The sequence below is a fragment of the Anguilla anguilla genome, chromosome 3, assembly GCF_013347855.1.
Source record: "Anguilla anguilla isolate fAngAng1 chromosome 3, fAngAng1.pri, whole genome shotgun sequence".
Lineage (NCBI taxonomy): Eukaryota > Metazoa > Chordata > Actinopteri > Anguilliformes > Anguillidae > Anguilla > Anguilla anguilla.
In genome coordinates, this window is record NC_049203.1 from 50,262,649 (window position 1) to 50,289,156 (window position 26,508).

The following is a 26,508-nucleotide window of genomic DNA, read 5'->3' on the forward strand; positions in this document are numbered from 1 at the left end:
CACATCTGTAAAGCCATAACCAGATCAAAGAAATGGTGCTTAAAAGTAATACGTAATACGAGTCATACGTATGGTATTACCAACATTCAGTGGTACACATTAAGTAGATCAGGGGTGTCCAGTCTTATCTGAAAAGGGCCAGTGTAGGTGCAGGTTTCTGTCTTAGCCCAGCACTATGACATCTTATTCAACTAATTAACTAATCACAGTCTTCAATCAAGACCTTGTCAAATCCTGCTTATGGCCCCTCAAAGGCACAGGCTGGCAAAAGTCCTCAAAGTAAATGTTTACAACTGGCCATATTGCTCTGAAGTGGAATTGTTATCTTTAGTGACACAATGCATGTACCACTCATTCACAAATTGAAAAATAATTTGAAATAACCCGAAAGAACTAAATCAATTAATACATTCATCCCCTGACCTCAGCACTAAAGTCCAAAGAGCAAGCAATTTCTGTGAGCTGAAATGTGGTTAAGCTGAGGAACAGGATTTGAAATGTATCCTTGTATGAACTTCTACAAACTCTTCCATAAAATTGCAGCTAAATAAAAAAGCATTTCAGTTTCTCCTGGCTGCAGCCTAAAAATAAACTTCCTGCCTGTCAAAATATAGCAGCAGGGGACTCAACATGGCTGCCCTGTACAGGAGCCTGACCTTTAAGTCATACTCGAAGAGAGGAGTAAGAGAGGTAGACACATCTTCAGGAGACCCTTACCTGCCGGAGGCCTTTCTGCCAGGTACCATGAGCCAGACCACCAAGAGCTGCTCAGTGCAAAATCTGTGGAATGACACTTCATGGGTCAACAGAAGGTATAAGGACATAGATGTGCTGCATAAGCCTTGATTTAGGGCCAGTTTCCCAGACATGGATTAAGCCTAGTCCTAGACTAAAATGAAAAGTTCCATTGAAAAAAGTTTTTAGTCTAGGACTAGGCTTAATCCATGTCTGGGAAACCAGCAGGAGGAGTGCCATGAGCTAAAATCAATCATGGCACTGGTGGAGTATATTTGAGACAGTGTTTGATGTGGGAGCTAAGCCCTCAAACCTTTCTTTTAATGTTTTTGCCTTGATTTAACATTTAAAAACTACAAAGAACGACCTTTGAAAGCACTGTCAATGGTTTTCCATAATGAAACACCACATGCTTAAGAAAAATAAATAAATGCCTGCACTAAGCAAATCGTGGTTCACATTTTTGGCTTAAGACAAACCTGATGTGAAATATGCTGTTAGAAATAATTGTAAAAATGAAACATCATAAACCTGCTCCTTGGCAGGCTGTTGCAGAATCAGTCAATTCTCTCTGTACACAATTACATATTCTCTCAGTAATGGTAGTGAAAGTAGTGGTTCGGCATAATTTATTTAAGCTCAAGATACTCAAGATACAGTGTCTGTATTTCAGTTGTGTCATTCTGTCCAATTAAGGATGAAGATTTTTGTGTGTGCTGTGTTTTAATGTTATACCTGATAGGTGCAAATGCTTTAGAGGAAATTATTTATTTATAACTCAATGGTTTTACTCGTGGGTTTTACATCTGAAGGAAAATTCAAATATCAGTTATTGAGTATTTTCTGAAGCTGTCTCAGTCTAAAACTTTTTTTTCTTCAAAGTAAAACTATCAAAAAGGATAATAGTATGATCTAAAAGCACGAGACCATGCTTGATTGAAAATTCATTGTTAAGTATTTCAAACTTGATCATAATAATCACCAGATGGCTGCAGGGACACATTAACCCTGTCAGGGTTTTCGGGGAAAGGACCCAAATGCAGTGTAAAAAATCTTTTTTTTTTTAAACTTGAGGTATCAAAAAGGGAAAATTCACATAAACACTTTACTTTCAAGAGTAACAAAAATCAGGAAACCAAAAAATAGGCCACGCAGGGCAATGCTCGATAAACACAAAAAACTTTAGCACAGCAGAAAACAGAAAACTTCTCTAAATTCAAAACCCAGACAGAACAGAACAAGGTCAGCTCAGAACAAACAGGCAGAGGTGTGGGCGGAAGCACAGAGTCAGAACCACAAGGAACCAGTACCCGAGTCAGGGAAGCAGAGAACTTAAATAGACAGGGAAACTAATAAGACACAGGTGAATTCAAAGAACAGTTAAACCGAAGAGGGAGGGGGTAACAAGTCACGAACAAAAACAATGATTGAATAATAGAAAACAATAATACAATTAACACAGTGGAAAACAACGAGGGAACGAACAGAAATGCAAAACTGAGAAGTGCAGCCATCTGGTGGCCCAAAAAGGAAAAACAAAAACAAAAAGACAGAACCATGACACACCCAATGACTATATCATTATTATATTCATTCAAGGACTTGTATCTGAGATCAAAAAATATTTCTCAATGAATGTTCTGTTAACACAAATGTGAAAGTCATTTTTCATCTCACACTACTGAATAATTGTTTGTATTGAAAAATAGTTTAATCCAGAGAGCAAACAAAAGATGATGGGCAAATTGTTATTTAATCCCAATACTTAATTAATCGAATAAGGTAATTCTTTTGAAGGTTCTTCAATAAAGATACAATAAGATAATAATGAGGTGCCCACAACCAATTTCAGTTAAGTTCAGAAAACAGTCTGAAATACACAATGGACTCTTGGAGGGCATTAGCATTTTCTTTTCTTTTTTTCTGGGCATTTACAGAGCGTATCTGAAGCGGTCTGATAATTTTTCCAGTCACCCAGCTTTATATATACAGCAAAAAGAAAACTAAGCTCCTTACTAATAAATGCCAAAATGATTTTTATGTAGAGCAACCATGGTAGGGCATTTTTATTTAAGAATATTAAATTCAAATGTTAACACTTTTAAATGCAAACTTTTATTTTTATTTTTTTATTTTACTTTTTTATATTGGCTTTTAACTATGGTGTTTTTAGTTTCTTTTAATTTTTAAGCTTTTAATTTATATATGTGTTTATTTTCACATACGTAAGGAATAAACCACGACGGGCTGTCTCATTATTGGAAAATAATGTACGATGGGAGTGGTGATGCGGCCGAGGTGAAGCCAAGGACGCTTAACCACCACCGAAGTATATTCCAATATCGGGAGAGCCCGGAGGGGTTTATTCCACTTATGCAACATGTTATCAAAAATGGCTATATATGGTTACTTTAATATTTATTGATTTTTATCGACTTAATCAGATGAAAGTGAAATGTTCTTCCGCGGCCCTTTTTCATCTTATTTTACTGTTGTCATGCAAAACTCTGGTTGGTAGTTCTATTTGGACCGTTGTTACTTAAAAACTCTGGTTGGTAGTTCTATTTGCACTGTTGTTAAGCAAAAACCTCTGGCCGTTAATTCTATGAAAACAACGATTCCATCAAGAAAAAATAGTTCCTTCTTGTTTTATACCATACAATTAGCACCAATTTTGGTCATTTTTGTCATTACATTATTTAAGAAAACCGCATGAAACCAACCATAACTCAATCAAATTAATGTCCCAACGCTGTCTTGCTCTTTAAAATGGTGCGGTCACACAGTGAAGACAAGCGTTTTTCCAAGACCCTCTGAAACCAGGTTTGAATACCAGCTAGCTTGTCACCTAGCCAATATTGAAATTCAGCTGGGTTTTAGGTCAAAATGATCTCACGGCATGCTTTTTATCCCGGCTAGCTAGCTAGCTAACTACTGAATTATATTCAAAACAGTGGTTACTATAAATGCAATAGTTAACAAAGATACAGAAGAAAATGCGTCCCATAGCCACAACTTAAATACAGAACACCTATTCTACTGTCCAAATAAGGGACGATTCAGTATTTTGCGGGATGATTGGCAACTCTAAATGAACCCAGTAACTAGAAATGTGATTCAATGTTGCCATCAATTGTGAAATTGGTCATTGTAAAGGGTGAGGTGATGTAACAACAATTCAAAATCGAAAGAATACTGTTGCTGTTTTTACTGCTTTTGAATGCTGCATTTCATTGCACATTGATTTTAGAACTGTTAAAAGACCAAGGTGTCCCTTTACTGAGAATTAATGCCCACCCTTGGACCAATCATAATCTAGTATTCAGCCAAGCCGTTGTATAATTGGTTTTATTTTACTTTATTTATTTTTATGTTACTCTACCCTGATAATATCTTCCCTTGTGTTTTGAGCATTATTCTGTGCATTAGTCTATCCTTTGAATCTCTAATGTTTCCTCCTTCCAGTTTTGATTCTTTGAACATACATGTAGTCCATTGTAATCACTGTAGCTGTGGCCTATTATCTAATCTCCTAGTCCAATAAAAGGCCTGGTTCACAGTGCTGTGTGTGCGTACAAGTTTGTGTTTACGAGTTTTTGTTATTCCTTTTTCTTTGTAGAGTTTGGTCGCCAGATTGGCCTTTTTGTGTTCCCATTGTTTTGGGGTTTTTTTAACCAAAACTGAACAAATGTGCATTTAATTAAATAAAGGATTTTTTCTGTTGCAGGAGTGACTGATGTACTTTCTAATTCTAACCATGAACTTTATATGAACTCTCTTTCTCTCTGTGAAAGTATGGGACACGTCGGGAAAGTCGAGCACCCTCTCTGAGGAAATGCCTTGATTACATTGGCCGTTGGTTCATCATGATGACTTGTTATCTCCCTTGTTGACCTATCCGTTAATTGGACCTTCATGTCAGGCACCCCCTCCCCAGAGCTCAATTAAAACATTTTCTGAAGGAGGCACTATCTGAAACCACAGCACAGCTCCAGTGTGCATTGCAATTCTAAAGCATCAATGAGATCCAATTTAAAGCTAATAAAGCCTTGCCAGCGGTCTTTCTAGAGATACTGTAGCAGAGGTTAGTGCTGCTTGAGTGGGCTGCATGCACTGTATCATTTTTTGCTTCAATAACAGACCAGGGTGCAAAGATGGTCACTGTTATCTGGTATTTGTACTAACATCATGACGCTTGCCTTTGTGAGTTTTATATGAGTTCACCATTTATTTTGCATTTTCACACAGATATTCAAACACTTGAATTGAGTGTGCCAGATGATCTGGGATATGGAAAGCTCCCAAGTCACTTGTGCATACCAGACAGTTTTTAATGGGTTCTGTGGGTGTTTGATGGTCTTTTTTCATTAAATAAATGAAATGATAAATATAAAATGCGTTTTTGTTTACTCAGTTTCCCTTTGCGTAATATTACATTTTGTCTAAAGATCTGAAACCATTCAGTGGGACAAATATGCAATAATAGAGAAAGGAATGAGGTAAACACTTTTTTACTGCAATGCACCTTGCAAACACCAGTTTAAAATGTTAGCTAGGCCTATAGATCATCTATCACCATGAAATGAGTAGGTCTATTATGTATACAATAACCCGCCAAAAAAAACTGTAATCTAGTATGACAAGCATTTTCATTTATTTGTGGTAAAATGACTAAATCCATGCCTATATGTTTCTTTCAGTTGTGTGTTTGCATGTATGTACATTTTATGACCAAATCTGGACACTCCTCGGTCTAGGGCTGTTTTTCATGGTTTTGGCTAGGCCCCTTGCAACGCATCATATTGCAAGTGTGTTCATGCAAGCAACTCAATAAATCGGTTGTCATTCTTATCCGCCTGCCTCATTTTAGTTTTGCATTTTACTTTTGCCTCTGTGCACCGCATTGCAGCACCCCTCAGCTCTACGTGGACTGGTCACAGGGTATCTTTGGGATGGAACAATTCAGCTTTTATAATTATGATTATAAACCTACGTTATAATATGAAAATGTCATCATAATGATTTATTTTATTTGAACTATTATTATCTCCCCAGTTCACCTAATATAGCCTAGCCTATAATTTACAGTGACATTAGACATTTTGCTATTTGTAATATTTGTACTTGCTATTTGCAATTTGCATTATCGTGTTTTGACAAGGTATTGCTATCTGCGAGTAAAAATCCTCACAAATCCCCGCTTTTGTGAAACGAGCTCCTGTGTCACTGGATTACTGCACAGTGTAATAATTGTTCCCTTTGTGCTTTCATTCATATTAACTTGTATTGGACTGTAAGAGGGAGAATCTCACAACTAACCATTTCCTCTACCAGTAACAATATTGTATACATGCTTTCCTGATATATTTGACACAAAAATCCATGGAGAAAATATCCATCCATCAATTTATATTGTGCTCTATTTTGTCTGGTGTTCATATAGACACTGTACATCTCGTACATCCAATAAACACAGGGCACAAAAACCTTACTTGGGTAGTTCCGCAAGCAGACACAGCGTGGAACAAGCACAAACATGACAGCTTGAATGGAAAGCAATTAAAAGTCTGTAAACAATTCTGTTTAGTCTTACAACTGTAACCTCAAGCTAACACTGACAAATGAAAACAAATGAAAAAATCCATCATTGAAGTCAATCTTGTTTACATCAGAATGATTTGTTCCAAAAAAAGATTTAATGAAAGAATCTGTCTAAAAAAGGATTCATCGACACAGTTACCCTGGGTTTTTTTGTGTCAAATGGATAAATAAATCAAGCAAAAGTAAGTGATGGTAAGGATGATGGCGATGATGTCGTTGGTTTGAGCCTGGATAGCCTGGAGGTAACAGCAGAGAGGAGGGTGAGGGCCAAAAATAACTCCAGCCTGGATAACCCCTCCCATCCTCACTACTACAAGCTTCAGCCCCTGGCTCATCGTACCCTGGTGTTCGAAGGAGCACTTCAGGTGTTCACTTGTGCCGGCGGCCATAAGGCTGTATAACACTGCATGTGACAGTGACACTAGCCTTACCAGCTGGGATGGTGACCCCCCCCATCCACACACAACAAACACTCCCCTGCACCCCGACTCCACTGGATTGTAATGGATGGTAAATGGACTGCATTTATGTAGCGCTTTTATCCAAAGCGCTTTACAATTGATGCCTCTCATTCACCCATTCAAACACACGCTCACACACCAATAGTGAAAGGCTGCCATGCAAGGTACCAATCAACTCATTGGGAGCAATTAGGGGTGAGGTGTTTTGCTCAGGGACACTTCGACACGCCCAGGGCAGGGGATCGAACCGGCAACGCTCCGACTGCCAGTCAACCTCTCTTACCTCCTGAGCTATGTCGCCCCCGTGTCATGTCATACTGTATCACTTCAGTATTGCATAGAATCTAATGCTAAATTACGGTATATGTCAACATTCTATTAACTTCCAGTCCAAGGTCATCCACGTATTTGAGACTGAGAAATAGCTAGATCTGGCTGCACACTGGGACACACTTTGCTATGGAGAAAAACACATGGCAAAAAAAATACATACAAAAGGGAATAATAAAATGTAAAAACAGGAATAGGCTGACCGCAATTAGGGAGTGAAGATAACAATCAGAAGATGGAGGTTTTCATAAGTGGTTGTGGTGCATTTCAATTGCTTAACTGTCCTCTACATTCAAGCTTCCAGCACCCATTGTGAGAGTCCTCAGGTTAATGGTAACACTCTGACGGTAAGGACGAAGCAGTCTATTGTTAGAAAGCAACCCTACTGATGTTGATAAGCTTCTGAATGTCTTATGTCTCGTCTATATGTACAGACCTTATGTTTTCTGGGGGAAAAAAGATTTGCTTCAACTGCAGCAGAAAGAAAAAGACATGGAGATTTTAAAGGAATGAGAATGTTGAGTGCAAGGCCATTTAACCGTAAGCCGGGCTTTCAGGTAAAGAGATTACGTAAAAACCCATCATTTAGTCATCATTTATTCACTAGATATACATTAAACTTGATTGCCTTTTAATAAATAATCAATTTTTTAAAATTATATTTCTGACTTATATCCAAATATATAGAAATATTACAGTAAAATCCACTGCAAAGCAAATAATACAAAAAAGTTATTTTGGCAGTATAATTCTACAAGTCTATCCTTTCACAGTTTCAGCTATCTGCTTTGGCTTTAATAGAACTGCTGCTATTTGCAATGTCCCAAGGCAAAGTGCAAAAACAATTTGATATAAACTGAAAATAATTCAACTTTTAGTATTTGATCGATTTACTCACTGAACTGTCGTTTAGTTCTTGAGCTGAGATATGCCCCAAAGATCATCTTTAAATAGCTGCATCATCTTTAAATTTGGACAATAAAAACAAGTAATTCTGCAGTGTGGGAAGAGCAAAAGAAATGTGAGTTGGAGGTTAAACAGTGCATTCATTAATGTTCCTTTGTTGCTTGAGTGCAAGCAATTGTCTCACCAGAGTACATTAACTTCAAAATCCACTTTTGTGTTGCATAAAGATACAAAAAGAGATTGTTCTGCAGAAATCCAAATCCTGCTTGAAATAAAATTACCTATACTAACTTCAGATTGTATACTGCATGAATCTTTGGCTGAGCCTGTAAAAACTATGTTCATCTAAGTTTGTAAACTGCCAGCCTCTAGTTAGTAAGCAAGTTAGAAGGTAATAGTGGAGAGTTGCCTAGTGAAAGACAATACAGCCTACTTTCCAGGGGAAAATGAATCAGATAGTCATGAAGTAGACTATGGTCCACAGATTAATAAATATTCAAACCCCATAACTCAAGGGAAAGATGACTGCGAAAGAGAGAACTGTTTCACAGCAACGCTACGTTTCTGTGCCATTCACTCTGTGCCATGCTCTGCCTGCATCGACAGGTGCACTTAGCATTATGCTGATCATGGTCATGGGGAGTGCTGGAGTCTATATACACCCTGGACAAATCACCAATCCATCGCAGGGGCCACACTCCATCCACTCACACATTCATACCCAAAGGGCAATTTAATCTAACCTGAATGTATTCTAACCTGCAGAATCAAACCTGTACATGGAAGAAACCCACGGACATAGGGAGAACAGGTCCAGGTCCACACATGAAGACCCTCGGCTGGGATTCGGCATCTGAAACTATTTTTGGGGGCCAGTCATTATACTACCTCAAATAACTATTTGTGAATAAGTAGGGACTAGTGATTGGTTATTATTGAGAACGTGAACAGTATTGTTATGCAAAGAATCATTTTTTATCTTGTTTGATTGAATAAAAATATTAAGTGATGCAATTAGGTTCACTGTAATTTTGATTTCAAAAATAAAATGTTCCATCATAAAGGTTGATAAACAATCATTAAAACCTTAAAGATTTAAGGTTTACATCAGCTGCCCAAAGTGCTCCCCAGAACATTGTGTCTTATTGTAAAACCCCGGCCAAAAGCTGTTGAAGATGCTTGGGTTTCTTTTTGTGTTTATTCTGTGCTGAGCAAACACTGCTGTGTGCCTTCATGGTTAGCCTAGGGGAATGGTCTTATAATCTTTATTTTTGGATTGGCATCAGAGTCAGAGGGTTGGTTTCCTGGAAAATTGAGCATTATAGATCGCCTCTCCCCTTGGTTGTCCTTATTCTGCCACTTTGATGCAGCCCCTTGTCCAGTCAGAGTTCAGGAAGTGCTAATCTCCACAGGCCCCAATCACGGCGTGAGTGTGCACCTGCCCCTGCTCTCCCCTACCGGAGAGTCACGTTTCTATACCTCCTGTCTGCAGTAGATAGCTTGGACGTTGACAGCCCCAGCTAAAGCAGTAATGTAAAGACGATGTTGGACTGTCAGCTTGAGTGAGAGTTTTCTGTAATTTTCCTAAATTAGCTTGTATATGATCATATAAACTGTGACAAATAATTCTATAATGGTAGAAAAATGTCAGCTGTAATAGATGACAAGATCGTTACAGCAGATATTCCTTTAAAAAATGTAATCATTGTCAGAATAAAGTTGGTATGTCTATCTTGTCTTTTCTTATCTTATTCCATTGCTGAACAATAGATATTTTCTGTGACACATTTTCACGGATGTACTCAAATCAGCAAACCTGATCACGTAATGCCAGAGTGTCATGCAGACTGTAAGCAGCATAACTGAATCAGGTCAACATATGACTCACTCTCATGCTGAGAATGCATCTTCCCTGTGAGAAATATTTCAGTTTGCATTAGTCAATTTAGAGTGAGTAGATTCACACATGAGCTTCCAAATCCCATTCAGAACAACTGCTGATAATGCAAATAGAGTAGGTTAAGGTCAATGAAGCATTTTATAAATGTAATCACTTATGTTGCAACTATGCTGAGTACAAGAGTGGAAGTCTTTGTAATTAATGAAATGGCAGTTCATTTCAATGTCATCATCCCATTAGTACAACATTACTGGCTTCAGCATATTCAGTGGGGTTATTTTATAATACAGGGCTTTGCACTATATTGCTTCAAAATGGAAATTACTGCCAATACATTCAATACTTATAGTTATACGCCCCACTTCTGAACAGTCAGTGAGATTTAGACAGGCCTCCTTATCATTGTCCTTAAGACTGTAATTCATCTGTGCACTTCCCGATCAAACTGCATTTGAGTAATTGAATTATTTACTTTGTCCTACTGGCTATCTTTGTCAACGTGTGTGATTGTTACATATTTCTTGGGGAAAAAATTGACCATGCAGACATTGAGCAGAGATGACAGACAGCAATATGCTCTGTTCCCCAAAGATGTGACCAGTTTAAAAGGCTGTGAATGGCTCAAAGCAAATAGGAACATTTACATAGACTGGTGCACTTTTCAAACACACTAAGTGTGTAATGCCAGCCTTAGTGCTAAACTAGCTGCTTTTAGGTCACCAGATGCATGGTGAGTTCATGTGTCACAGTGTGTATATGTGTATAATTCTGGAAGAAGATTTGTCAATCTGTGCCATTGGGAAGTTATTAAAGCTATTAAAGCTGCAGTAGAAGCAATCTCAGTAATTTCACTGCACATGATGTTTAGTTGGCCTAATGCTTTGCAGAGGAGTATACACAATCTTAACGCATGAATGGGGCACCTGTACAGACTATTAATGTAGTGACTGGAAATATTTCAGTGAGTACAGTATAGCATGGACGTGCATACGGTATACCTGTATTAGGCCTGTTGAGTTTCAGCTCGTGAAAATAATTTGACTCCAAAACCATGGGATTTTTTGACCACACCACATAATATCAAACCGATTATTCCCATTTAATTAAATTATATCATAGTTCTACATACTTTTAGGGGGGGAAATGTTTTTACCTTTTAAGTTATGTTTCAACATAGCATTCTCACCAGTATTATATTCAAATTACTGCATGGCACCAGGGTTATACTCCAAACTGTCCATTACAGGCAGTGAACAAAAAAATTAAACAACAATGTAAAGTCAATAGGGTGTTGGGCTACCATATGTTGCCTGTGTAGCCAGTATGGCCCATGGTATGGGGAATGCTAGTGTCTGCAATCCTTGTAAGAAAGAAAGACACATTTCTATGAGAAAGTCTGCAAGCATTTGGAAGTAAAAAAAGTATGTCTCAGGCATTGTTCCAGAATATCTCATACGTGTTTGACAGATTTCAGACCTGGTTCCTGAGAGTATCATGGCATGAGGGTCAGCGGTATACTCTTTCAACCACTGGGCCCACTGGGCCATTACTCATGAAAATGCACCCCACATCATTATGGAATGTGGTTCTAGTTTAGTTCACTGCCTGTACATTTTAACAATTGCATGCTGTCTTATCAAGTATGGGCTAAGACTAACACAGTTATATGGCTATTTGGTAGATATTTGAATATTTGAATTTTACCACCCTCAGGTGCTCTATTTGGTTATGTTTGTTCTAAAAATTCCTTGTATATACATGAAAAACCAGGTTTGAATGTACTGTAGATCTTCACAAACGTCTCATTTGGTTGAGGTAAGATTTTCAGCAAGATGCCACCCTGTCTTACCCTTCTCCCCATAGAAACAAATAGCAATCCGGCGATTATGATAACATAGAAATTGATGAGTGATAAGGAAGGAATACATTTTCCTTGACATTTTAAAATATAAATGGCACAGCCATGTTGAAAAAAAAAAAAAAACTAGTATACCTGTACATTTTCAAGCTGCATAACAAATGCGTATCAACTGATGGCAAAAATATCTTGGAAAATACATTATTATTTGTGATATAATTTGCAACTCCAAAATATTATAGGTGACTTTACATTATTTTGATTTGCCTTCATACTGATGGATTTATACTAGAAACATTTAGGGATTGAACAGCTACTTCAAGACAAGTACTCACATTAAGAAGAGCCGCATTTAAAGCACATTTGGTACAGTTCCGTATGGTAACAGTAGAGCGAAATTAGATATTTTTGCTATATATTTGGACTTATGAATGAGAAATATGAATGAGAAAAAAAGTACAGAAAACTGACTTTTATAAATTGTGTGTGTATGTCCTTATGTTAATGACACCACTGCAATACAGCTTCAATGTATCACCCTGAAAAGTTGGCAGAAGCCATCAGTACTAACTACCCCTTTATGAAAATCAGTTATACATCAGCATTCCACTCTATGATAGTTCTTTGATTGATAATGTCTTATATTTCATTAATGCACAAGCGCACAGGAGACTGTGAACCCTCCCTCCAGGTCAGAATATTTCCATGCAGAATAATTTAGCCCTTAACCTCATGAATCTTCATGTTTTGTCATTGCATCTACGTGCTAAATTATCCAATGCATGTACATGACTGAAATACAGAATTCAAGACATTCTGGGCAGAACTGCAACACTTTCCTTCATTGTCCTGTGAACAAAAAAACTGGGGCAGTGGAAAGCACCCATCATACTCAATTATATTCTAGACAAAACAATTCTTTCAGTGATAATAATATCTGAAAATGCTGAAAAAGCAAGAAATGAAAATAAGTGCATTTACAATGCAGTTTTTAATACTGTACTGTACTGTATATGGGCTTCAGAAAGAATGTGTTCACCTCTTCGCATGTCAGTGGGGTTTTGAGTATTAATGTGTTGAAATTATAAGCACCGTTTGCTTATAATTCTGCCTAACAGTACGTGCTATATGTGCACTGTACTATTCCGATTAAACCACATGATGCCCCCCTCCCCTTAAAATAGCCAAGATGAAAGAAATAGTGGTCTGTCTTTTCGTGGCTGGTCATCACATGTTTTGTTGTGACAGACATGTGCAGTCCTACAGGTCCCTCAAAGGTGAAAAACAAATACAGTCTCCAAGTCTTCACCTGAAAATTTGATCAAAAAAAGAAAAGAAAAATGAAAAAAAAGTAATACACTTTCATTGTCCGCTGAATTTGTTAATGGAATTCCCATCCTTTTCTAGCCCTCTGGAAAGGCTGTATTCTCTGCCACAGTCTATAACTTCCCATATCCCATATGTCGCTCCCTAGCCATTAATTTTCATTTCTCTGTGGGTGCTCAAGGGTGTGCTGTCAATCAAGCTGAAACAGGATTGCTTGATGCCGTTAATGCCCCGACAGCTCAAAAAGCAGACAATAAAAATAAACGGCCCTGTCCTTAAAAAGGAAACTGCCAATGTTCCTGCACCGTGATTTCTCAGGGATGTACTGCTGTCAAGGCCCTGCATTCACTCTGACAATGCTCGCAACAAAATGGTGTCCACAGAGATGCACAATGAGCTGAAGGACCCGCGGCGCGTGGTGTGTGTTCATTTGTGAAAGGAAACAATCTCCCTTTAGAATGCTTCAATGACAGCATAATTAAACACTAAATAAATATAACTAGTAACTTATAGTGCAGTGTTTTACAGCTCTTAGCTCAGAAAGAATTCCTTCAGGCAAAGAAAATGCAAACACACTTTTACACAAAAAGAAAGATAAGACGGTTCGAAACAGACTGAATTCACATTCAGTTATATTCTGAAAAATGATCACATTAAACAAACATATTGTTCAGTATTACATCTAATGGGAAAACGCATGTGATGTTTACAGCAGCAAACAATGCACAATGTTTTTGGTGATAAATTATTTTCTAGTGTATGTCACCATTTAAGCCACTTAACGTCTAATTACAGGTTAGAATATCTGCAATTCATATACATATAATGGGCCCTCATTAATTATGTGCATGAATCATATGCAAACCCACCACCACCACCCCCCTTCCCCCCAAAAAAAAAGAAAAGAAAAAAAAAACAGCTCTAAAATACAACTATTTACATCCCATTTACACAGTGGTCTACACTGTTGTAATGTCTGATAGAGAGAAGAAAAAAAAACAGATCACAACCGTTTGTTCAGGATCATGACATATATATACTGTACAAACACATACAGTAGCAGTTACATCATGTCATATACAGTATTTACAGAGTGGGTGACGGAGCATGCATTAAAAGTGGTCGGTATAAAATATTGTCTATAAAAAAAAAGAAATCATTACACCAACATGACTGCATTTTACCTTTGGAGGGGATCAACAGCTGGGTTTCTAATTTAGGATTACGCTGTCCTTACACCAATATTAAAACCAAAACCTAAAATAGCCATGTAGCCATGTGTAGCTATAATACTTTCTGAATACCAATACTGACACATTTCTGAATAAACAGCATCCTAAAAAAGCTTGTGGTCATTTAAAAGTCATCATTTTGTAACTGAAATGGCATAATACAGCACATTACGGACATGACTATTTGCAAAATGAACCACCAGAATGGTAAGGCATAGCATTCTTCAAGAATCAATTATAGTTTACAGCAAGCAAGCTAAAAAAAAAAAAAAAAAAAGTCTAAAATGAAATTAAAAAAACTCAAACTAAAAATAGTCAAATCAAGCAACTTTTTTCTAAAAAAAATGCTTGACTTGCAAAATTCTTTAACTGGCATTTATGCATTATGTGTGACAGAAAGACGTGTAAGTTTGTGTACATGTATGTAAGCGGATGGTACAACGTCACAATGTAAATTGTGTTTAATAATCAACTCATCAAAAGAGGAAGCATTCCTCCATTCCAATTAAACAGCGGGTGGCAATCAAACGGCTGGAGATGAACACAATAATGCAACCGCAGTCAATTAAACATTCAAAAATAAGCATCCAATATAAAAATAAAATAAAATAAAATGTTTAAACATTCCCTCATATTTCTTGACATTTTTTTATCTATGAAATTTTAAAGGCTTACATACTATATATTTCAAATTTGTAAAGTCTAGCTGCTAAATACAGACATTCCATATGATTTGCTTTAAAATATTTTCATAAGGTGTCAATCATGTGCATAACACATTATACATGTACAATACTTTATAACAAAAGATACAAGTTAACTAAATTAATAGACAAAGCCATGTCCAGTTCTCTGGTGTGAAATTCATTGACTGTAATTTCACTGCAATCTTGACTGCTCTATATTGAGCTTAAAATTGTACCATTGCACCAAACAAATTTTAACATGGAGCATACTATCCCTGAGAATACCCCCACTCCCTTCTGGAATTTAAAATATAGAAATGTCTAGAAAATATATGACCATGCTCATACAGTATTCAGATATAAATGATAAAAAGCATAAGAAATAAGTCCCTTTATTTCAAACAAAAAAAAAATAAATAAATAAATTTAAAAACTATTAATTCTTAAACTATCCAGACACAATTGAGCAACTGAACTGTCCACTAAACTAATACAATTATTTAGTGAATATTAAATTCTACCGATAATACAATTGTGATTTTTAAAATCCAAAATAATAAAATTATTACCCAGAATCTCAACATAATTATATTCATCACTCTAGTGTAAACAGTTTCTAAGCAATGACAGAAAACAATGTTTCAATGGTGAATGTGATTGCAAGGAAATTAAAAACAAACAAAAAAAAAAACAGAAAAATTTCTCAAAACTGTATTTTTTACTGAAAAATACTGACTAAAATTTTTAAAAAACAAATATATATCTTTGTTTTTGTTTGATTTATGAGATACTGCCGAAAAAAACAGTTGTGTAAGTGCAATTATACATATCAAGAGGTTATAGTTCCCAGTTTTCTTATGTCTAATCTGTCACACATATGAATGGATCTTCAATCAGTTAAAACAGGCAAAATCCTAATAGACGTATCCCATTACACAACTGCACTCCAATTTCCTAATCTTCTGATTATTGGGCTGTAATCTTGTTGCTGTAAAACCCAGGCAAGCACAAATTTAACAATAATCATCCTCACATTCATAAATTCAAATTTCTTAATAGTTCAAATTCAAATAGTTGAAAGTGTGTAGTGTTATTTTGTTAGAATTTCTGTATGAATAACACTGCTAGGGCCTATTTGGCAGGGCTGATTATATATTGCAAATATTACTGGCAGGATTGTTTTGAGCAAGACTGATTAACAGAAAAAAATAATGTCTTTTTGGGGGGGGGGGGGGGGGGGGCTGGCTGGACTGGTGAGCACTGTTAAAAATCAAGGGGCATCACAAAACTTATTTACAGGTCTTTTGATACCTTCTGATTAAAATATTTCAAATACAACCAGAGCAGGAGTTATTTTTTTTCTGTAGAAAAATAAATGGTAAAATGAAGTACAGTAGGGATTATGGGATTGTGGAAAAAGGAGGAGTAAGCAGAAACAGAACAAGCAAACAAAACGGATGTGTACGGTTTAATGTTTCGCCTACGCATGATTGTGGCTCTCCTGCCAACATAGTTATTCTGGTGATTAAATTAAATACTAAGACATACGAGAAAAAATAAAATAAATAAAAACCAAAAAAGTTAAAAGATAAAAAAGTACCATCTGGGTGGCAAACTTCACCAGATGTTTTGAAGGTTGTAGTGACAAAAGTACAACTGGTATCAAACAGGCCTGGATTCAGAAGGCCTGGATACAAGTGACATTGGTCCTTTGCTCTAACGGCCAACTGCAAGTGTTCATTTTTATCTCCACCAACACAACTGCGACAAGTTTAGCAATAATCTAAACCGGTGGTTCTCAAATCACTCCTTGGGTATCCCCAGCCATCACCTGCAACTAATGAAGCCAAAGATTAGTTGAATCAGGAGTGCTTCAGAGGAGCGGTTTGGAACCACTGACCTAAACTAACTTGCCAAACTGCTGCTGTGTTTAAGGGGGAAAAAAAAACCCTTGCTCAAAACAAGTTCAAAGTCAAAGTTTAGGACGAACATTGATTCAATATGGGCAAAAAACAACTAAAGAAGTGACTTTGTGCAAGTTTTCTTTTCTTTTTTCTTTTCCCCACAAACAGGCGACTCCGGCTTGCATCCACCCTCAGGTGCTCTCAAAGAAGGCGCTGCTAGACCTCAGCCTGCTGCGGGCGATGATCTGCTCGATGCTGACGTAGGTGCCGGCCACGAAGCCCACGATGCCCACCAGGCTGATGAGGCAGTTCTTGAGCACCACCCAGCGGGAGAGGCCATCGTCGTGATAGGCGAGTATCTGCAGCAGCGGGGGGAAGATGAGGGCCAGAGCGCTGCTGCTGATGGAGCCCACCAGGGAGATGACCAGGTCCAGCTCCGGGATCAGTATGGCCAGGAGACCTGCAGAGAGCAGCCAAGAGCGCCATCTTAACATCAAAACCAGCGGCCCACAATGATGGACAGGAAAGCCGCACACAATAGTACTCTGCTGTCTTCCTTGTATTGATTAAAGAAAACTTTCCAGCATTTTAGCAATCAGGGCATAGCTGTGGCTTATAAAAACGTTTGTGACTTACTCAATGTAGGACAGATCATCGGGTATCGTAGTGTGTGTGGAATTCTTTCCTTTATGTTTTGGTTTACAACAACAACAACAACAACAACAACTACTACTACTACAGTAATATCATAAATAGTAACATACCACCAATATCAATATCATCAGTCATGATATCAGTAGTAATAATGCTTAGTCATAGCACAAATGCACACAATTGGGAAAGGCCAGGAGGGGGAGCCCATCATCTGCTGGCCAGCCCAGTGACAGTAGCTAAAGTTAGACTAAAGGGTATGATTGAAGCATCAGGGAACCTACTGGGTTCAGTAAATGATCACAGTAGCAATAGAGCAGACTATGATCCAGAGTATTTTCAGGACCCTAGTGAAAGGTCAAAGAGATAGGTAGAAAGAGCACTTACAGAAGATTAAGTAATGTCATGATAGATATCATGATAGATATAAGGGAACAAATCAAATAACCCCATCTAAGATAGAGGTCTGTTCCTACCAATTTTACAGGATATGGTTACACAAAAGTGCAAAAATGAAAATTTAATACAAATATTAAATTTGCCCCCCACAACCAAATAATTTGATAATTCATTATTTACGAATAAAATTTAAATATAGCAGTTTAAAATAATGAAATGGTGTACAGATGCTAATTACACTGCAGGGCCTTTAAAAATTCAATTCGTATTTGATGCCATTTTGAAGCAGAAATTATTCCATCCATGTCCTGGTTAACACACATTACACTGCCAATGGAAAGTTCCAAATTTAAATACTTATCAAGGCCTCGCAATGAATTCAAATATTAATATGAAATGATTTCTTAATTTCATTTTCTGGGGAGATGAAGAAGAAGAAAAATAAATATTTTAAAATGCACAGCCTGGAGTGGTATCTTCAGTCTGACAGACCAACCGAGCAAAGCTTGACAGTTTACTCCCACTGAAATGTGACTATCATGATCAAGATTCATGATTCAGTAAAACTGCCAGCAATTTCAAAGCACCAACGAACCAAAGATGTTCCATATAATTGCAAAGAATGTTTGTCTAACATTTGCAATGTAACAGGCAAAAATTTTGTATCCTTTGCGTGTGTCACTCTGGTTATCCACACGTGCAATGGAAAAATTGATAAGTCCCTCCGTTGTAGGCAACAGTCGGTTTTTGTTCGACCTCCTTGGTGGGAAAACGTCACTTAAAGCCTTGAGAATTGATTATGTGTTGCACTTCCATTCTGGGCACAAGCAGCTCGTTGTGGCAACTGTGGCTAGGTACAGGAGGCCACTGCAGACAAACCACATCAGACACTAAAGACTAAAGGAGTCCTCAAACAAACGAGGAAGCTGCAGCAGGGCAAGGCATCACACTGTTCACTGATATATGCAACACGAATAGCATAAAAAACAATGCTAATCATCCAAAAAAAAAGATAACTTCAGTGTTTTATTTACAATGATTTAAAAGCTACAATCTTCCGACTATGTATACATTAATTTTGAAGCATTTTGGCGAATTCTGCTTCATACAATAAGCAGCTGTCCTTATTAGCAAGCCAATTCAGATAAGCCTCAGATGAACTTCTGTCATTTTCCATTCCCAGCCTTCAATCCTGAGAGACAGAATACATTGAAAATGTCATGACGCGTCATGCTTGGCCACTTCTTCATATTATCCTCCCAATCCATTGCTTTGCTGATAACAGATCATTTTTCCATTTGTCTTACAAAGACATGAAGGTGAACGTTCCCATTGTAGGATACACACGATCCTGGGAAAGTAACCAATGTGTTTACATGGATTTTAACAAATGCAAAATGCCTTGAATTGGGCACAATGACAACTAAAATATCTACAATGGTATGCAAACTGTTCTTCAAGCAAAGGAAATGCTTGGGGTGAAATGTCAGAATCCATATAGAAAGAATGGTTAAAATGGCTCATTGAAAAGATGTATTTGGGCCATCATTTAATGTTCACTTGCATCTGGTTGGAAGAAATAATGAGTAAAATAAAATGCATAGGATCAGGAAGGATATGAGCTGACATATTTCCACGGGCTGATAACCGCAGTCTCCGAGTTCTCATTACTCAAGCAATCAAGGCCGACGTCGGAATTTTCCTTCGTTCGTTTATTTTCAATAATAACTGGCATCCACTGACTATCCTTCTTTATCAATTTTTCCCCCCATTCCACTTACAGGTAATAACAGACTTTTCATTTTAACTGTCAAGCCTAAAGTCAAGTTTTTGAACATTAATCAAAGTTACAGCATGAAGAAAGACAGACGAGGGGATGCTGGGAGGAAGGCAACTGGCAAAGTAAGCTCCTGAATGAGAAAAAAATTGTTGCCGTCACCATCGACGCCTGGTTCCACGTCAGAGCAAATACGACAGCAGGAAAGCTACAGAACTTAAACAATAAATGAATGTAAATGAGTGGCAGGGGCTACCTCTGGGGTAGATGGGAGGACAGTGGGCCTGTAGCACATAAAACGTGAAAAGTGACAGAGGAAATGAAGACGGATATTGAAACTAGCCCACAGAACTGACTTGTGGCTTAAAATGTTTCCTTCCAGCTAGCCAGGCAGTAGTGAACTTACAAGGACACAAGGGGATTGAAGTAGGGATAGTAAACTTTACTATAGGGAAATTTTGTGATTTGCAGACTACAGCAAGAACATAAACTTCAAGTGACTGCAAACTGCTTGTACAGTATCGTTATGAGGTCAGATCTGTGTCGATTGCTCAATTATCCTTTAAATATATCTATATGCTCAATGTTGGTTGCAACTATTTCCTATGACATGTGCAAACTGAGACCACCGCATTCAAAGAAGGAAGTACTGGCACGATATAAAAGCCAATATTTACGTTTAGAATTGTGAAAAAAACACTATAAAAAAATAAAATAATAAAAAATGACTGTATTCATATATACAGCCCCTGGAGAGAAAAAAAAAACACGGCTGTACAAGATGCTTTGGAGTTAGCTGACGCGTGTCTTCCTGCAACACCCATTGTAAAATTGACTGGTCATCAGAAACTTCTGTGAGTAACTGAATTATCCTTCATTGTACACAAAACTGTCTGGGTCAGTTGAAGACATGCGCTAAAACTGAAATATCAAAAAGCCCAGACCGTGAACTGTCCCTTACAACTGAATAAAGACAGCTGCACAGGCAGCTGGGACGGTCTGAATACGTGGCCAAAATGCCATTCGTCCTTTCGCCCATTTCGGCTTCCTCCCACAGAGCAAGGCAGGGACACGCCGGGGCTTTTAAATCATCAGACACTTCCAGAGCACGCTCCCGGCGCGCAACGCACACTCGCCGTCATGTGCCATTTCATTGACAGCGACTGTAAAAGACTTTGTCTTTTTCCTCATATTCGACAAACGTAAAGCAGATAAGAGTCTTTACATCTTTAAATCGTTCTTTTTTGCATTTATTCTCCCCGCCCCCATCCCCAACCCCCCCAAATTGACTATTTGCATTCACAAAGACTGTGAAACGACACTGCAAAGGGAATAGGTAGGCTGAGCCTGCGATTGACGTCCATGAGACGTTTCGTGCCACCAGGCGGACAGAGACTTTGAGAACTCGCGCATGCAGCTTGCCAGCTATGTTGAGAAACAGAGCAAAAAACCGGGACAAAGTCTATGGAGAGAGACATGGTTTGAACGTTCGAGAGGCCTTCTGCTTTAGCTTCCACTTGAGAAGAATCAAGAGCCCTAAAAGAGGCTGCTATTGTTTTGGTCAAAGGCAATTTCCAGTGAAACAAATTGACTTTGTCTACTCATTCAAAAACTGTAATAATAATAATTAGAGCTTCACATAATCATACATTGTTTACACAATATGGAAAAATGGACAAAAATGAATGGGATAAAAACAGTGACACACGCACACACACACACACACAGACACACATGCACACACACACACAATATACTAGGTAAACTTCCTACTTTGTTCAATTGAATGCTTATGGATGACAGCTGAATTCAAAAATCCATTGACAAGAAATGGAGTGAAGATATTTACAGCTGGTAATGGAATCAACCACTATTCAAATAAAAAAGGGATATAGTTATATTTACAACACGGGACACACTCAGGGTTAGAAAAGATTAGGATGAAATATGAGTTTTTTGATGGAAGAAGCCTGTGGTAAGTGGCGTGCATTAATATTGAACAACAGCACAAGGTCACCCCACTAGCGACACAAGGGTTTCACACTCCACTGAAAGGGTCTTAATTGCTCCTCAAAGACGCTTTTGGAGATCAACAGCACATGAAGCAGGCTTCCCCCTCCTCCCAATGTCTCAACAGGCACTCCAATCTGCTCGAACTGCAGGCTCCTACTCAGCTTCTCTCAAAGAGAGGGCTTCCCCTTGATAAGCCCGGTCTGCATTCATCATTGCTTTCACTACAACGGCTTCGGGCCAGTCGGATTTTTGGCTGCCGTTTCATGCTTGCGCACTTTTATGAGGTGACAGCTAATGTTGCTCGTTACTGTCCCCTTCATCCCAGAGTCCGTGGGCCTTGATTATGCACAAATACTAATTCATGAATAAGGAGGATAAGAAATGAAAGAGGGACAGAGAGAGAGAGAGAGAGATGGGAGCTCAGGTGGTGACTCATTTTCAATGTCACACTGCCTGCCCTTTGCAGGTACTGTAAATGAAGGCAAACTCCGATAGCCATCTCAGTGCAGCTAGAGCTCTCAGATCACACACATCATACTGATGTGCACTGAACCTCAAAAAAAAAAAAATAATAATAATCTGCTACTTTTTTCAACTTTACCCACAGTTTTTATTCTATGTTGTAATGGAAAGTAAATCTTACACATATTTACATTAGGAATGCATTTGAAGATGTTAAATAAACGTTAGAGTGAACAGACAAACAAGTTCCACAAGAAGCAGATTCAACAGGATTAATGTCAAAACCCACCAGATCAAAGATCCACCAAACATTCTGCTACAGCAAACCTAACACTGTTGCGCAAATCCAATCAGAATGCAAATGTTCTTAACAAAACAGGCTTCGACATTTCATCTCATGGGAGGCCCCATGAAGGACATTCCCACCTCTAGGCATGTGCGCTTCATAGTTTTGGAGGGGTAGTCATCTTGGAGATTCGGCATCAGATGCTGCCCATTTATATTCAAAGGCAAGACAACGGTGAGACCACACAGGAACCTGTGTGCCCTGTTGTGAACCTGACCTCTCTGCACCCAAATGCTTCCGTTACCGTAATAACCTCATTGAACTAGAAACGGTTGCTTCGGTCTTTTTCCTACTTCAGTCTTCCATCCTTCGGTTGTTTGGTAAACGGCTATTTCAAGGTTCACTACATACTGGTCAAGGAGACATAAATTATGTAATGTGTGAAAAAAAGAAAAGAATAAGACCTGGACATTGCTTTGTTCTTTAACTGACACCTTAGCTTAACTGTGTTGGGGTGCTGTCAGACCAGGAACACTCCAAAAGTGTTGTGCAGACCCCTTTCTTTTTATCTTTTAGCACCCTGGGGATTTTCCGTGTTTCACTCACATGTTCAACCCCTTTCCCCCACTATAAGTTCACAGAGCGCTCCAGCCCTGACCCTCTCCCTATTCAAGCCCACGCTGTGTTACATCCCATCAGGCATCCTCTACCTGGAGTCCATTCTCTTTGGTCCATTCTCTCTAGCCATTCTCTTTAGTCCTCACAAAAATGCGATTGAGAATATTAAATAATTGTAATTTCTATAATAACCTCTTTCTGTCCTGTAAATATGGGCAGAATGAGTATTCAAAGAGTATTCCATTTTCTATCATAATGCCCCAGACGGCAGGACAAAATAAAGACTGCAAAGGACCCTGAAATACAGACAGCAGCTATGTTGGATTCTGTGGCACTGTTGTTTCCCTTTAGAATGTCATGTCATGCTATATAACCTTGAGCAAAGGCCATCTATTGAAAACAACCTCCCCTCATAAAGCCTTCACTTGACTGCTAGCTCTCAAGAAAATATAAAAAAGCAGTAAGGGGCTGATGAAATTCTTAATTCATTCGATGATAATATTCAGTCTGTGGCTCTGGAGCAAGTAGAAACCATTTTGAATAAGGCTAGCTTAGTCTAACCATAGAATTCTGATCAATAGAAAGTGTGACTCACTGACTAATGGCAAATCAGCAGTCAAAGGCTGCTGGTGGATTTGTGATCTGACAAAAAGCCACCGTCAATTTTAAGCAGGCCTATGTCACTCAGCTCCAACCGCTGGGCACACGTTTTACTAACACAGATTGATTTTCAAGGCGCAATTAAAAGTTAACAGATAAATGTGATTTCATGCTTTCACAGAATGGTGGCCAGCTTAAAAGGATTTAATTACGTTTCCACCACTTTCAGAACCATTCTATTATATACCGACAGCAGTGAATGCAGATTTATTTGTTCTTTATTCCCCATTTCTTTTAGGCCGAATTCTAACGGTAAGCCATTACAGAAAGTCAATCGCTGAGCAGCGTACCAGCTGAGCAGCGCAGCCACTGAGCTGAAGCCAACGTGCCTGAAGCTCCCAACCGCCACAGAAAGCTTGACAGGGAAAATTCCCTGCCAGCTAAAAACCCCCCTTCCCCAGGTAACACTACGACAATCAGACGCGAACCCATGGACCTCCTGACTAGAGGCACTGCCATGCCACTGCACTGGCATGGCAGGGAATTGTGGGGCTGAGGGGTACATCACAGTGCCAAAAACCAGCGCATTGGCTGAATACAGGCCGACCACATAGTAGCACCATGAAAGAAAATCTCGGGTTAATATCAATTCAAATACACAAAATCATTGATTAAATATATCCAGATGATAACATTGAATTAGTGTCATGTTGATATTTGAAATGAAAAAAGTAACATGGCATTTCTGCACAATCAACACTATTGGCAATACGCAGAACCAGTGATGGGCAAGACTGCTCTCTTTCCACAACACACATCCCGTGTGTCCTTCCACAACACACACACATCACCTGGGTGACTTTTATGCACACAAACACATGTCATACATGTGCACTTCCTGTACACATAAACACATTACCACTTTATAAAGGCACATACACACATTACCTGTGTGTACTGTCTACAGACATATGCACACATATATACATTATATAGGCACATGCAGACTTTACCCAAGTCCTGCCGACACACACACATACACACACAAATCATGTGTGTGTCCCTTCTGTCTTTTCTCTCTTTGTCACAATGTGGCCATTAAACTACATCACATGGGACTTACCAAAATGTGTTTTTCATGACTGACCTAAAGTTCACCTTATGAATTAATGGACATAATAGAAAGCAAGGAAATAAGAATGTAATTATGTAGATTTCTTTTTTTTTTTTTTTTTGTTCCTTGGAGACAATTTATCTAGTTAGTGTGTCGGTACTTTAGAAACACTGAGATTTTGAGGTGAGCAGATGTTTCCTTCAAACGCAGACAGATCTATGTCCCTGCAGGTGACCCTGAGAATAATGTACAACAGGTGATGGATTCTGAAATTAAATATTTTATGTATATAACCCAGAGCAAAACTATTATAAAGGGATTTAAATAATCAACAGGCACAACATTCAAAGGAAAACGGTTCAGACTATTTCATTTGCAAGAATGTTACACATTTCCACCTGCTCTAAAATTCACAAAGCCTCAGTCAGTTATGTGAAGGTCACATAAATGGCTACTGCTCTTTCACTTAGCAACTGTATTCATTTGGCCGCTGTTTCTACCTTTTCCCTATCTGCACATCTGTGTGCTTACTAGACCTTTACCGTGCATGAACAGCTTTCCTCTACATTGTTAATGTGAACATTTCAGTTACTACAGGGTCTCTTTTAGAAACTGAAACTACGTCACTTACTTACAGAGATGCAAAGTGTCTGTTAAAGGCAACCGAGCAAAATAGCAATTCAGGCATATTTTAAATAACAGAACAGGAGAAAGACATCTGGAACGCACAGGATCGTCACAGTTAGCGAACCTGCGGTGTCAAAAGGACATCAACAATGGAAATACACTGCTGTTAAAGTAAGCAAGGTACATTATAAAGCCTTTCCATGACATTAAAAAGCCTTTCAATGGGCCCTTCAAGAGAACAAAATCACACTCCTGGTATCTGGATTGGAGCCACATTATGGGTGAAAACAATACCGCCAACAACAATATTGCAGCATTTATGCTATTGCATGAATGCATCATTGACATTGAATGCCATTTCCAAGAGGGAGATGGGCTAAAACACAATACAGCCCAGGTTCCACTGGATCTGCATTGTACATATGCAGTGCATTCAGAATATTATAATACCAACATGCATTTACCATTATGTGAATATTTCATGAATAAAGCACACCTACACAGAACAAGATGAAAAGAAGAAGGCTATGGTATTGGTGTGAAAATGACTCACATAAGTCCAGAAAGTGTTCTGAAAAATGCAAAAAAATTCGAGTGCCTGTTCTATAGCTGGAGAAAACAAGGAGGAAAAAACTCACTGACCTGAATATGAGTATTTATCATTAGGCCAGTCATTAAAATTTTCAAAATGAATTAAATAAAGGAACTGAAATGTGGTGACAAAAATCCTGACCAGGGCTGCGGTGATTGTGAGCTGGCCTGGGATGTCCTTCCAGGACCGCCTGTTGTTTAGAGACAAGGGCATAAAGTTTCCACTTATCTTTTTTTCAGCTCCAACTAATGAAGAACCTCTGTGAGAATGTGATGTATGCTGACAGGGCTGCCGTGGAAACAAGCTGCTCTGTTAACCAATTGCCTCTGCACACACAAAACTAACTAGCTGAGCCAGAGAGTGGAATTGTGTGATAATTAAATTTCCTGAAATTGATGCCTGTTCCTTTAAGCTGGAATTCCAGCACAGC

At 38.3% G+C, this 26,508-nt stretch overlaps 1 protein-coding gene across 1 annotated transcript in view; it reads right to left on the reverse strand.

Annotated features, from left to right (window-relative positions):
- Positions 1 to 13,732: 13,732 nt before the first annotated feature.
- slc36a1 (solute carrier family 36 member 1) overlaps positions 13,733 to 26,508 on the reverse strand; it is a 55,926-nt gene continuing 43,150 nt past the window's right edge. Inside the window, exon 12 of the mRNA XM_035409582.1 lies at positions 13,733 to 17,399. Coding sequence (XP_035265473.1) covers positions 17,131 to 17,399 — 269 coding nt within the window. The 3' untranslated portion in view covers positions 13,733 to 17,130. The remainder of the gene's footprint in view (positions 17,400 to 26,508) is intronic.